Source organism: Plectropomus leopardus, chromosome 11, assembly GCF_026936395.1.
Source record: "Plectropomus leopardus strain MGB_pleo_1.0 chromosome 11, ASM2693639v1, whole genome shotgun sequence".
NCBI classification, from domain to species: domain Eukaryota; kingdom Metazoa; phylum Chordata; class Actinopteri; order Perciformes; family Serranidae; genus Plectropomus; species Plectropomus leopardus.
The window spans coordinates 22,625,499-22,640,483 of record NC_142186.1 but is presented as its reverse complement, the minus strand read 5'-3'; the positions used below and the strand labels follow the sequence as shown (position 1 = coordinate 22,640,483).

The 14,985-nt window shown below is 41.8% G+C and overlaps 1 protein-coding gene across 1 annotated transcript; it reads left to right on the top strand.

Annotated features, from left to right (window-relative positions):
* Positions 1-4,248: 4,248 nt before the first annotated feature.
* Positions 4,249-7,045, top strand: cited4b (Cbp/p300 interacting transactivator with ED-rich tail 4b). The gene is made up of 2 exons (XM_042490092.2): positions 4,249-4,460; positions 5,380-7,045. Exon 2 carries the CDS (start codon positions 5,389-5,391, stop codon positions 6,151-6,153), a length of 765 nt encoding a protein of 254 aa, XP_042346026.1. The 5' UTR covers positions 4,249-4,460; positions 5,380-5,388; the 3' UTR covers positions 6,154-7,045.
* The last annotated feature ends 7,940 nt before the right edge of the window (positions 7,046-14,985 follow it).

Genomic DNA, 14,985 nt, shown 5'->3' with positions numbered 1-14,985 from the left:
AACAGTGACTGTTGATTGGTGGTTGAGGCAGAGGAGGAAGCCTTGAGAGTATTTATAGAGACTCTCTCATTTACCAGAACAATAACAACCCTCCCCCACACCAAGAGAGGAGCAAACTGACTTTTGGTTTCACATCTCGGGGGAAATGTGCATACTAGGACGCACTTGTCCTGCTGAAAAAGGTTGACTGTCCATTCATGTTGATGTTATGAAACAATTACAACAGAATTGGTTGAAAGTGACTCATGGTTGATTTGTGTCTTGAGTCTAGAAATTTTGAGAGCAAACTTTTGGGATGTTTTAAAAAGTGTATCATCCATTTAAATTTGATGTTTCAAGCATTTAGGTGATTATGTTAGTCTGAATGGCTCCTGTGAGTGCCTCAACTGAAAAAGGCTTAAAGTTGTAGATAACCAAAATTAGAAGAAGCAGAAAAAAAGTAAAGCATTTTTATCTCAAATGCCTGCTGGAGCAACACTTTCCCTTTCACAACAGTCAGTTATTATCGAGGTATTAAAACACATAACAGTGAGTAGCTGTTTTATCTGAGATGCGCCAACACATTGTTTTTAAGGAATTGTTATAGCAGTAAGTGAAACAACTTTATTTTAAGGATGTGGTGGCACTTCCTGAAAACTCAGCCATATGGCTCCACCTCTATAAACGCACATGTCTGCACCAGCCAAAAGGCTCTATACATTGCTAACATTGCCAGTAATTACTGGCAGAGACAGTGTTGGGAGGATTAGTCAGGTAGGAAGGATTGAGTCAGCTTCTCTTAGTTGATGGTGACAGAGATTGAAGATGACTTGGGTGATCAGTTCAGTGTCCATGGGTAGATGATTACTTTAGCCAAAAGAGCTGCCCATCACTTTGTCCATCTAATCTCCCGTAGACACAGGATAAAGGTCCAGGTACACCAATCCAACATCAAAGAACTAGTGACGATGAAGGCTAACTGTTGCATGTGTCTCTGCCAAAGAGCTGCACTTGAACACACTGCAAAGACTAAGGCCAATGGCCAACTAGCATGTATGTTCTGGTTGAAAGGAAATATCTCTCCATAGCAGCAGGCCGTGGTAGTCTGTATTCGTCATTCATGAAGGGAAACCAGAAGACTGACACTAAGGATTCAAGATGCTAATTAGTGAGTTAGCACATGAACAACACAACCTGATGTTGAAAGAACAAAGGACATTGACCATGTCCAAGTGAACAAAAATTCAAACAATTATGAACTGTTTCTGCTTCAGAGCTAAGTGCCTTTAAAAATAATCTTCTAATCTCATATAACAAGTTTGTTTTGATCTCGCTTCTTCTTGACTTAAGTGTTTTGTTTGCTTTCCTCACTTAATTTTTTCTTTTCTGTTCTGATCTTAACTGCCAATAAGAGTAATTTCATCACTGACAGGTTCTACTGCCAATTCATTATTCTGAAACGGCCAAAAAACAGCTGAAAAGGGCCAATGTCTGCGTTGCAAGATGCACTACAAATACAAGGGTGAAAGACTCTCACTACCTACGGCCAATCATTGATTTGGTGTGTCAGGGCCCCAAGTCATTCATCTCAGACTGCAGAACATAGTGATATTACTGCAGCGCGAGTTTGTCGGGCCAACTTAGCAACAGGCTATCCAAAAAAATACATTTAATAGAAATGCAACACTTTTTACGCACAAAACACTTTTGCTGGTACCTCTCTTTGGGAGTTAAATGTGGCTTCTTTTTTGTTCCACAAAGAAATCTATGAATGGTTAACTGTATACTTTATTGAGAGTATTTTTTCTGTCAGACAACCCATTCTTACAGGAAAGCTATTAACAGCTTAAGTTTTCAATCTATGCACTCGTCAATGCCACCAGACTGCATTGACAAAAACAGTAATTTTGGCTTGCTAAACACATGAGCTGCTGGGAATCCAGCCTGCTTTTCTGAATTGGGAGCATGCTGACTGACATAAAACTGTATGTAATACACTGGCTATAGGTACCTCGTACAACCTCACTTCAAAATATCAGAACTATCCCCAATTTCTATGAGTTTCTGCTCTACCAAAAGAACCAGGGATGAAGCTGGTAGTTGGTGCATTATCAAGTATGCAATGCCTCTGTGCACAACATCAGACCTCCACTCTACTATTCACCAGTGAGCACCTCTACTCTCCGGGGCTCTCCACAAAGTCAAAGACCCTGTTGAGGTGCAATAAACATCTCATCTCTACAGGTATGTCAGCTTCCTTGAAGTCTGACCTGGAGGACCTGAGGGCAGCAGCTAGATATTTCTTGGGCTTCATGGCCAACCTCTTAACTGTTAGTAAGTTAGTTAGAGGTAGTGCAGACAGTGGGAACAGCATGTAGAGTGCAGAGGCAGATGAAGCACCGACAGAGTGGGGTGAGTTGTACAGAGTGTTCTGACAACGCACGTATTAGTTATGTTGTCTGCTATCACTAAAGAAGAGTCAACAAGTAATGCTGAAACTTTTAATAGAGGAGCTCATCAGCAGTTGGAGAAGCTCATGCTAAATTGCAGAGAAGACAAAAAAGGGAAACTATAATTCTTTAGACACTGTTTTGTGTGTGAAACCTGTGTAATACCAACTGATCCTACAACTGCAGTATTTTATTGCATGTTTTACAGTGTGTCAAAGGGGTGTGTCCAAGCTAGGAATGGAAGCAACACTTCTAATCTATTGCTCTTATAAACATAGTCATCTTAACTTTCTCTCTCTTGCTCTTTGTCCCTTGAATCTAAACACACACTCAGAAACTGAAGTCAATAAATGGCTCAAAGCAAGTGTGTGCAGATGCTTCTCTTCCAAACCATAGACCACAGCCAGAGATGTGAAACACGCACAATAATCTGAAAAGGAGACTTGAAGGAATACAACTGCAGTGCATCCTCCATCTAATTACAGCAAAGCAAGCCTGTTTAATGGATATATAATTACAAAATGCATATATTTCCACTACAATCATGGCTGATTGCGATTTCATGCAAATATCTTGGGGTTTAAACAGACGCAGGAATGTGATTGGTGAGCTCCAGAAGGTTGGGAAACATTGTCTGCGCTCTCTCTGATGCAAATGACACCATTAGGAGCTTTTGGCCCTGTGTTAAAAAATAGACTATTTTGATGCATTTTAAAATGTGTGTTTATCATATTGTCACAGGCTGCAGTAACCTTGCACAGAGCAAACACTCCACTAAAGGAGTGCTCATCACAGCAGCTCAACAGAAACTTATGTTGATTGTGTGTTTTCTTTGGACTGACTGGCTGGGTGAGTTTCTCAGATAGTACCAACACCTGGGAGTGGCTTATTAACACTAGCTTAAAGTGGCCGGACAATGTCAAACAATGACAAATGCCTGGCAACGGTTGCCCATTTATAGTTGAATTCCCAGGACAATAGATTGGCTTGCTCTCCCAAAGTGCTTCCATTCATTTGCAATTGCAGGCAAGAGGTCGTTGTCCTGAAGTGGGCAATCAAGAGACATGTGCATTTGCAGAGTGAAAGTACAGAAGGTACACAGAGAACATACACACAAACACACACACATACGCCTGCATCCACAGTCCATGCACGTAAAAACCAGAACACACATCCGTGCACAGCAGTAGTTACACTGCCGCTGCAGCTAGTGTGGCCTAGAATAGCACACAGGCTACATTCCTCTGCCCTCCCTCCGCTGCCTCACTGAGGCGAACACACAGCAGACTGGTGGGTCACATGGACCAACAGTGATCTTGGAGATGAAGTGTACGTGCACATACCAGGGCAACACTATTGCTACACATGCACACAGGGGCAAAAAGATAAGTACGTGTGGACAAGTTGGGAACATTGATTTCTACACTAATGTTATGCTCTCTGACACACGTGCAAATGTGAGCATGCATGCTGGCTCCTAGATAAATGCATAAACAAATATGTCAGTAATCTATATATCCCTCTATCTGTGTTTTTATCGCTCTATCTAAAATCTTTAAAAAAAATGCGTTGTGTTCATGATTCAGCCACAACAGCAGCAGTTATATATAAAGACAAACAAGATGTCCAAATATTCTTTCAAAAAGAAACAGTGGGGCGGAGGGTATTTAAATTGGCTACTGTGTCACAGCTCTCCAACAGCCCCTTTTTTTTCTACGCCCATGCACAATTATATTAAGTAGGGCCAATAGGAACAAAGAAGAGGCAGGACCGAGGCTCCACCTCTCCCCGACTGCCTTCCTCTGAGCTTTTTAGATGTACATAATCCCTGAGTTGACCCAGAAAATAGGCAGTCGTTTCAAGATCTGATGCGGCAGTCTTTGTGCACACCGTCCCCGCTTGAGCATGAAGCGTAACCCTGTGGAATACATACTCTAATTCAGAGGAGCTTTTGCTTTGCACGGGAAAACTGCTTAAATAGACGGAGCCGAAGCAAAGTCGCGCAACTTTGTGAAAACGTAGCGGATACGGGTAAGTGATTTTTTATCGGATTTATTTGTTGGAGAAATTGGGGTTTAGGTGTGCGGTGGTCTCCGGGGCTGCTGCTCCATTGTTTGCATTCCCTTGTTTCAAACTCGCGATTAACAGAATGGATATTATTTGGCTACAGCGTGCACGATTAATGGATAGGGAACGTTTTAACAAATCGGTACAAAGTAATCGGATAAAAGCGAAGCCTTTTGTTGGGATTTTCTGCCTTGTTAGAAATGTGGTGATTCAGCTGTTGGGGAGATGTTGCATGATGTCAGTGTTCTTTGTTGCAACCTTACGTGCGTAAAATGTAACAGATTTTTCTGCCTCGGCTGACATGCAACATTGATGGGATTTAAAGCAATGCATAACGCGATGCACGCATTTTGACTCCGTTTTTGTCGATCCCGTCGTGCATGAATTATCTGGCTGGAAAAAATGGACCCAAACAATGTATGTTAACCTGTAATTGCGACCTGGGCGTTCATTCCTTGGCACAAAGAGGGGAGGTTTTAGGAAGACTAAACACACGAGGAAGGTTTTCTGTGTCCGCCAATAGGCAAAACAACCATGCAGATATTTTTTTCTTCCGGTAGCGTTTCGGTGGTTTAACTTGAGGCGGAATGGTGACATTACAAGGAAAATTGAATCTTTGTTTCCTCTCATTGAGGATGAAATGTTTGGTCACTATAAGAGTAGTCAATTAGCTTCGTTAAAATAGATTTGAACCACAGCAATGAAACATTTCTTCCACAACATATATGGCACCATTAACACAAAAGCTGTGTAACTACTGCAGGTTCAAATGGACAGCGCCATACGCTCATGCCATGCAAGACTTGATCCAGCTGCACCTCCCCTTAAATGTTTCTGAACATCTCCTCACCATGTTCTAACAGTGTCTTCTTTCTGTTCATAGACAGGAGGCATGGCAGACCATCTGATGATGCCCATGAATCACAGCTCAGCGGGCGCCAGTCTCCACGGTTACAGGATGGGCATGAATGGCGGCCTGCAGGCAGGTCACCAGCAGCATGCCAACCAGCAGGGCATGCGGGCACTGCCCAACGGCCAAATGATGCACTACGGCAGCGCCCAGGCCAACATGGAGACGGCCATGAGACAGCGGCAGGGCATGGTGGGCGGACCCATGAATGGACAGCTGAACGGGGCCCAGATGGGTCACCACCAGATGACCTCTGGTAACATGATGTACAACGGCCAGCCCCAGCAGCAGCATCACCCTCAGCAGCAGCATCACATGCACCCACAGCAGCACCAACAGCAGCACCAGCAGCAAGCCCAGCACCCACAGCAGCAACAGCAGCAGCAACAGTTCATGAATGGAGGGTTAACATCCCAGCAGCTCATGGCCAGCATGCAGCTGCAGAAACTCAACACCCAGTACCATGGACACCCACTGGGGCCAATGGGTGGGAACCACATGGGGCCCACGACCCAGTACCGCATGAACCCGGCCCAGCTGGCTAACATGCAGCACATGGCCGGGCCGGCTCTGGCGCTGAACGGCATGGACGCAGATATGATTGACGAGGAGGTTCTGACCTCGCTGGTCATGGAGTTGGGCTTGGACCGGGTCCAGGAGCTGCCAGAACTCTTCCTGGGCCAGAATGAGTTTGACTTCATTTCAGACTTTGTCAGCAAACAGCAGCCCAGCACCGTTAGTTGCTGAGAGGACCTGATTTGCAAAAGGGGCTCAAATGGAGACAGAAGAGTGAGAATTGTCCAGGGTGGATGAAGAGTGCTCATCTCTTCAAGTTTTATTTACTGAGCACCGACCCTGTACAACTAAGCCACGATGCGGCGCAGGGGGCTCAGAAGAGAACTCTGGATATCCACAGGGAACACACAGTGCTCGAGTCTCACATGTGCCAGTGGCCAGAGGGTGGATGGTGTTACGGCCGAGTTCCACCTCTCCCTTCTCTTGGACATGAATGTAATAAAGAAATGCTGAAAGCCACTCTGAACAATGCTATGACACTGTGTAGCCTCCAAGCCTGGACTCCATGACAGTTTACCAGTACAAAGGTGTATTTATTTATTCCTATCTGAGAAAACTGATATAAAGAACAACCACCTTCTCTATTTTTGGGATGTGGTTTTCATGAATTTTTTTTCTGAAGTGGGATGGGGGAGAAAATTCAAATTAAGTTTTCTGCTCATGATTTCTCATCCTATTTGGCCTAGTATTTAAATAAGCTCAGATGACAAGGTCATCCAAAGAAGAGCGTGGATTTTCTATCAAGAGTCAGACATGATAGAAGTACAATGCTGTCTCATTTGAATGGGAGCCTCATCCAGATTTAAAAAAATGGTTCACTTTTGGTAAAGTGCTGCCTTTTTAGATGTGATGTTCTCGAAAAACCTACTGCTTTTACTGTATGAAGCTGTATAACTCCAACATGTCCACACTGTTGTGTTCTATTGGAGATGTAGAACCGCCTTAATCGCGCAGATTCTTATTTATTGGTTGTTTATATTGTCCCCTTTTTTGTGGTCAAGATTGGGGGGTTGGTATTTGTGAAGGGGGTTTTAAGGATCAATAAAGATGGCCTGGATAGAAATGTGGCCTGCTTTCCATTCATTGCACAGTTCTTCCCCCCGGGCGGTGGAGAGCAAGCTGAGTGCTTAGGTTAACCTGCGGGTGAAGAGAAACCTCAGTTCTTTTTTTCAGTCTGCTGGAAACATTTAAACAGATGCAATATTTATTCTTTTTGAAAAGGATATATACTCCAAGTCTCCTGTGTTTTCAGTATTTGATCATTGTCTTCATTTCAAATTTTCATCGCTAATAATGCCACTGGTGTCACTGATAGGAACATCATTGGCATGCGGGGATAGTGACATGTTTCTCTGCTGCTTAGCAAAAGAGGAGCTGTTTAATCCCAGCTGGCAATGGACATTAAGGAAACAGAAAAACGTTGGGACTGTAATATCAGACAGACATAAAATTTTGGTTGAAATAACATTTGGTGGACAATATGTTAAATGTCTAACGCCATTAGAATTTAATGTTGTGTGGACGTTACCATTATGACGTTTTGCAGATGTTGGGTTTTGTTCTCTAAAACCTCACAAATAAATGAAGTTATTCCACATCAAGATGACTTTGGTTGGCGTGAGACATTTGATTTTGGTTACTTAATAACACAACTTAAACTAGGGCTGTACCAGACTTGGAATTATGTCAGCCGAATCAGATTCAGCAGTTCAATACAAATATTCAATGATTCTTTTTTTCTTCTTCATGTCAAGTTTTAAAGATTTAACTGGACTTAGTGGGTAGTGTGACAGTGCCATTCATGAGATGTCGTAAGCAGCAGACACTAAATATCAAACAAAAGCCAGAGACTGTATTGTTTTAAGCTGCTGTGAGCTGTAATTTCACCACTTCTAAGCAGAAGAGAGAAGATAATGTCAACACAGAGTCTTACAATGCAGAGTGTCTTCCTCTGTGCAGCCGCAGCATGTACACAACTCCATATCTCAAAGAGTATTGTCAAAGTCAAGAGCATTCACTCCGCAGCAAAATGTGGGGACCAAAACTAGCAAAAAAAAAAAAAACCCCAATAACAACTTGAAGCAATCTCAGTCGCCTGAGGCGTCTCTAACTGATGATTCCAAAATCCGACTCCAAAGGGACAAAGGGTTAGTTAAAGGGGCCTTAACTAACCCAACAAAATATCAATGTCATCTTTTGTCAGTATTTTATGTCATATTGATCTTGGCATTAGACACCGTCCTGACACAGAACTTTGGTCATCTGACATAACACAACTTAAATTCAACCAAATGACAATATCCAACTACATCGGTGGCCAGCTGGGATCTTTTAGAGTACATCTGATGTGACATCTCAGGGAGTGAAAATGTGATTCACGAGTCATCATTGTTTCTTGGTGCAAGCAACTGCCATGTATTGACATTAGAGGTGGTTCTCATCATAGCAAGATACTCATTCAAATGTTGTTGGTCTTCCTATAGCTGCATTTGAATAACACTGACTCCTCCACAGCACCACAAACATTTGTTACTTTTCTGTGTGCAAAGTAATGCAAGTTTGTGTGTGGTTGGGGGAGGTGAAACTGACCAAGGAATGCTTACCTTGATGGGGGTTTAACTGACTTAAAGCTCATAAGCTCTGACTCAAAGACAGCACTGCTTTTCCCAGCTTTTCCACTGGCTGGTCAGAGAAACTATTGCTTCTAAATAATAACAAATGACTTATGCAAATCCAGTACAACCCCTCTCCAGTGTAAGCCACAGCCAGTTGGAGGAGTAAAACAATTTTCCTCATATAATTGCATTCATTATGAAATAAGGGTAAAGAGATTCTCTGTGGTGGCTGAGTTTGCTGGATTGTTTTGTGCCTGCGGGCTATGAAAACGCTTGATTGAGGTCATGTTGGGAATGTCATCACCGCGCTGAGCCTTTTCACATTGTCAACAAAGGCATCTTTAGTGAGTAACGGGGAAAATGAGAGCACTGTGGTTCGCAACCAGGAATAGTGTTTGCTGATTGCTCAATTTTTGACTCAACTCTGCTCTTAAAGCTGCCTCATCTGCTCTCATTTGTCCAATTGTGTTAAAGGCCGGTGAGCTTAATTTGAAACCCGGTATCAGGGATGATCCAAACTGAAATATCCTGGCTTGAATGTGGGCTTGTTTCAAGTAACAGAGACTCGCTTAAGGGTGTGTATGTATGTGTGTTGGTTTTCTTGGCTTTGCGCTGTCAAGAGAATGGCCCATAAGTAGGCCAACAGCCTTGGCACAGTGCTTAGTAACGGTTGCAGGTCCCTTGCCCAGTGCCAATCTGGTGAGATGGTCTTCTGGTGTGTGGCACATGGGGCACGTTGGCACACTGTCAGAGCTCTGTCTCCTCGTATATCTCATAATTGTATGCTACACTGTGAGCTCCTTGTTTAGCTCAATTAAATGCAGAGGTTTTTGTTTCTTGATTGTGAGTCCATAGACGAATTGTTAACTACGCTAAACAGCCCTGTTTGCTCTCCCAATCCCTTGTTATGACTGCCGCCTGCCTCACAGAGGTCCGTCTAGACGCATGCTAAGCAGGGTGGGACACTCAGAGACGTTTACAGTTACTTCTGTTTTTCTTGCTCTCTCGTTTTCAGCCCACCCACAGCAACTGCTCAATACAATGCTGTTGTCTTCCTGTGGCAGTCTGCCGGTTTCTCAATTTAAGTCAGAAACCAAAAGCCACATTCTGATAGAGAGGCAGAAAGGCAAAGTGAAAGAGGCATAAGAAAGGGGGAAAGAAAATGTAAGGATCACTCCACTTAAATAGAAATTAGGTGGTGGGATTTTTTTTTTTGTCTTTGGGGATTTTTTTAGCTGGGTTTTCCCACAACAGGTTTATGATTCCATTTTACAGCCTTCATGCGAGGTATGCTAAATACAATCCAGATAAAATTCCTCTCCGCTGCCACATATCTGTATATGAGCTGTATGTATCTATGCATTGAGCACAGTCGAGTGTCCAGGCTTTGGTTCAGCTGGTGCCAAGCCTGTGCTTGTGGTAATCTCGTGCCGTAGCGGCAATGATGGATAGGTGGTCATTTGCTGCTGTCACGCATGGCCAGGTCTTCACATGCACACACACACTCACAGCATCAGCACACAACCTGATCAAACAAGCTAACAGGGATACCTCAATATCAGTGTGGAGCCAGGGGAAGATGATATAGGGTTTACATCTCATCTCTGGTCATTGTGATCATTACAGTGACAGTATGTTGGTAGATTATGGCGGAGTTAAAGAATATCCATATAATATTACTTTGAGGAGCTGTGTGTAAGATTTTAGGGGGATTTAGTGGCAGCTAACACATCTGAAACTTTTCGATGTTAGAATTCTGTCAGTGGTTACTGTTCAGGAGGTTTTTAGCATGAGCCGAATTATCCACGGAGGTCTCTTCCTCTCCAAAACAAATAAACAAACCAGATAATTTAAACTAGTAAAAAACACTAGATAAAGCAGTTTCACATTGCAAATCAGTTTCTCATACTTTGTGAGGCTCATTGCAGATGCCTCCTTGATCAGCATTTGCATATTTTTAATCAAACTTGTCTCTTTTAAACTTAATGTGTGATCCAGACGTTCAGGAGGTCTTTAATGTGAGCCAAATTATCCACAGAGGTCTCCTCCTCAACAGACCTAGTGATATATGTCAGTAAAAACACAGAATTAAGCAGTTCCATGTTACAAATCTGTGTTTTTCTGACGCTGTTTGGCATGCCACAGATGGGTGGCTAACCCTGCACCTGTCATGTGTGCTCAACGTTTTTCTCTGATAACTTAAGATCTAGATGTTTAGAATGTTTTTAACTGGGAGCAGAGGATTATTCCTCTCCAAAACAAACTGGTAAACCATGAATAAAGCAGTTTCACATACAAATGGTGCAATGCAACATGGTGACCTCCATCATGACAAGGACTCGCTCCCTATGTAGATATAAACAGCTTATTCTAATGACGACTCTTATTTTCAGGTGACTACACACTATAGAAAACATACTTATTAAATTCCATTTCTGTCAATATATGCCTCTACATCCTACACACTGGACCTTTCATTAAGCTGCACTGGAAATGTGTTATTTCGAAACCGGACGGCCAAACTGAGCAGTACCTCTATAATGTCATGTCAAGAATCCCTCAGTGTGAATAACTGTAAAGCAAAGAGTGAAATACACACTGAAAGTGAGAAACAAAGTGAGAAGAAAACTTGAGTTTCCCAGATGAGAGGATGAGTTATTTATTGACAACAAGGGGCATGTCTCTATCTCTGCATGTGAATATTGTGTGAAGGGGGCACATGTTTGAACTTGTCTGCTTTCACAAGAAAGGTTGGAGGTTTTTGGCATGTTTTGTGTTAACCTTGTGTGTGTGTGTGTGTGTGTGTGTGTGTGTGTGGCTGTGTGTAGTGGTGTACAATTGTGTGCTGGCAGGGAGTAAATAAACAGCAGATCCCTCAGGGCAGGGTTCATCCAGTGGACATGTTGCTTAAGCCGAACTTCCTGATTTTCTAGCTGAACAGTCACCCTGCATCTCCACCTGACATGCAGTCTTATTGGCACCCTGCTCTTGCTTCCTCATGCGTCTTAAAAACACAAACATTTCACAGATATTTCTATTCAACAGGTTTTCTGTGGAAAACATCAGTTGTTGCACTGTTAGATTCTGCTTCTGAGCTTTTTTTTTTTTTTTTAGTAAAGCTCAGCATCTTCTAAGCAACTAAACCCTTCCTCTTTAGCACACAAGGGAAAAAGCAATATAATCACATCACACTTTCTCTCCCAGAGCCGCATAGTTTAGCTGTGTCTCAGTAATTGTTTTGTTTTCCATACGAATCCTGCTGTGGAGGCTTTTAAATGCAGCCCTGTATCTTGTGAACGCAGCCTCCAGAGGTAAGTTGCTGATTTTGGCATGTCGGGGCAGGTGATACAGAGGTTGCCTAGTGACTAGCGACTCCTCCTCCGACCCCCCTCCCCAAATCTGGGGCTGAATGGTTTGCCAGCTCTTTGAAGTAGAAGGAGGGGGTGTAAATAATTTATTTTTCTGCACACAGCTGACACTTCTCCGTCGAAACTGGCTCAAACACATCGAGGAGTCCCAACAATGTCTAAAGGTGGTAAATATTTAAGGGTCGTGTGATTTACACAGTTGAGCCAAACTGAGCAGAGCTGTGGTTTCACAACAGTGGCAGAAAGTTAACCTCAGTGTCAGCACATAGAGGTGAACTGGTAACATCCCCTGTTAAAATGTTATTTTAGTCTTTTGAAATTTCTTTATCTTAAGGCAAGTTAAATTTAAGACGTATTTAATGCCACCCAGAGTGAAACTTAAGATCAATATCACAATAACTGAAATTGTGGGGAAAAAAAATGATTTACTTTTTCAGAAAAATCTTGCCCAAATGTTTACTTCAATATAAGATATGACTTTGATCAAAAAGTTAGATTAATCTCAAATGCTGATTTTTTTTTAAAAAAAAAACTTTTTACAGTGGAAAAAATTAACTTATGTTTATCATGAAAGTGTCCATTTCTTGAAAAAAGCAAGTTCATTTTTCATTTGGTTGCATTTTGTAAATGAATGAGTGTTTTTGTCTCTTCTGCACTGATCTGCATTACATTAAATTTGACAAATAATTTAAATAAAATAGATATTACCAATTATTTTACAAATTTTACTATGTGATATCATGAAAAAAAGTTGATTAATAAAATCCTACCTCGAGTGTCTTAGCATGTTTAAGACTTTTAAAAGACAGATTTAAGACATTTTAATACCAATTAAGGCCTTACTTATAGATGATTTAATGTAATACCTATTAAGATATTTTAAGGATCTGTGAGAATTCTGTCTTAAAGTTTTATTTTTAACTGCATGCATTACTAAATAAAGTGAGTTTTATCATGTAATCCAAACTGATTCAGCAACAAGAATAAGCTTTAATTACCTCTCAAACTGCTCTGGTTTGTACTTCAATGTGTCAGAATCTGACATACTACAAGGGAATGCTAACATTTAACAGTAACACATGCAATGTCATACAATCCAAAACAGAAGCAAATATTACCCCTTTGAAGCTTAAAATCTTTGTTGACAGTGTGTCAGCAAGATTTCCTGTCATGACACTTTACTGTACAAAATAATAGGTGAATGTGACAGCATTATACAGTTCACAAAGGTATTATTTGGTTGCAAAGCTTTTTCAGGAGTTCACATTTCGGGTTCACCCTCTGTACTGGCAATTTTATATGACTTGTTAAATGTGAGCAAGAAAATTCTGCAGGCTGCCCAGGAGAGTTACAGGTTCATAGGTTAGAATAGAGGGAAACAGTATTAGCACGGGCTATGTTCTGTACACAGTGTCTTTGTGAGCAGGGCTTTAAGCCGGCGTGCTAATCTGGCTACAGTGGCAAGCACATGCTACCAGAGACATAGGCTATAGGCTGGGGGTGGAATTAATACAAGAGAGCAGTTCTTGTGAGGCTTTACGAGTGTTATCCTGCTGCGGAAATATCCATGTATTGTAATATAAATGTCTTAATGCCAGGGAGAATCATATGCATGCCATAACCACCTGTGTATTTGTTATTTTTTTATGTTTATGTGTGATCCATGCTCTTTTTGGATGCTCATTACCGTGTGACCAACATTTTCCTTGTAGGAAAATCCTGACATTAGCCGGCCCACACCATCTGCAGGAACAAGGCTGACAGGGTGAGCGTGTTGGGGTGAGGGCTGTCAAGACATTGCTCTTAGCAGATATTATCTCCCAATCAAAAGTCACTGTCGACAAGCAAGTGAAGCAGGTCAGCAGCCTCAATTATGGAAGGTGATTTGTAGAAAAATTCTTAACTAGACATGGCTGTCACAGCAAACTTTTTTTTGTTTAAAGGTCCAGTGTGCAGGATTCAGGGGGATACGGCAGAAATGGAATACAGCTTATTTAATATGGATGTTTGGGAGCAGGTCATCGTCTGTGAAGTCCACCATGTTGGACCTCTGTGGATAATTCAGCTTCTGGTATAAATCTCTTGAACAATGAAGGAGGAATTCTAGCCAGGGGAAGTTTTTAGCTGGTTACATTCTGCTATCCTGACCTCAAGATGCCACTAAATCCTCCTAAATCATGAGGCATAGTGAGATGTTAATGCTCATGGCGTAGAGTTTCCTGAAGAGCTTGAGCAGGTTGACAGTACTGAAAGTGGACCTGAAATCGATGAACAGAATTCTTGCATAGGCATATTTGGACTCAAGATCGTCGTCAATGTTGTAGGATGGACTGCAGTGTCAGGTTGACGGCATCATCTGTGGACCAGTTTGGGCAATATGCAAACTATAGTGGGTCCATTACAGGGATGCGACTGAATTAACCACCCTATCCCATTTTTTTATTTAAGGGGTGCAGCGGATCAGCAGGTCAACATTAAATGCAACGTTAGAGGTAATATACATCTGAAAGCAGGAAATCCAAAGATTAATTTGAGGAGCAGCTCAGCACTGTTTCAAGTTTTTATAGTAATATATATGAAATGAAAATTGTGTTCTGATTGGGTGCCTATTCAAACTTTTAACGTTTAAAGTGTATTGGAGCTTAAAATATGAATGATGAAAGCACATGATCAATTACATGCTCAGTTATGACTCATAGGTTGTTGCAGCAATTTTTATGTTGAATCAATTTGTTACATAAATTCTAAAATAACTTTTAACATTTTTGATCACTTGAGAATGGAAAAAACATCTAAAATGCCACATTAAGATACAAAGACCTCGAGGAACACCACAGAGAACACCATGCTTTAATGTGTAATTTTTAGGAAACTGGATGGCGAGCACTTCTATTCTGGAAACTGATGAAAACTCCCCTTTTTGTCAAAATACCTAATAAAGCCATAAATCCTCTGAATACTCGAGGTCTCTAGTTTGTGGCTGTAAAGTTTCACAAGGCTGTGATTATCCTAGAGGTCAC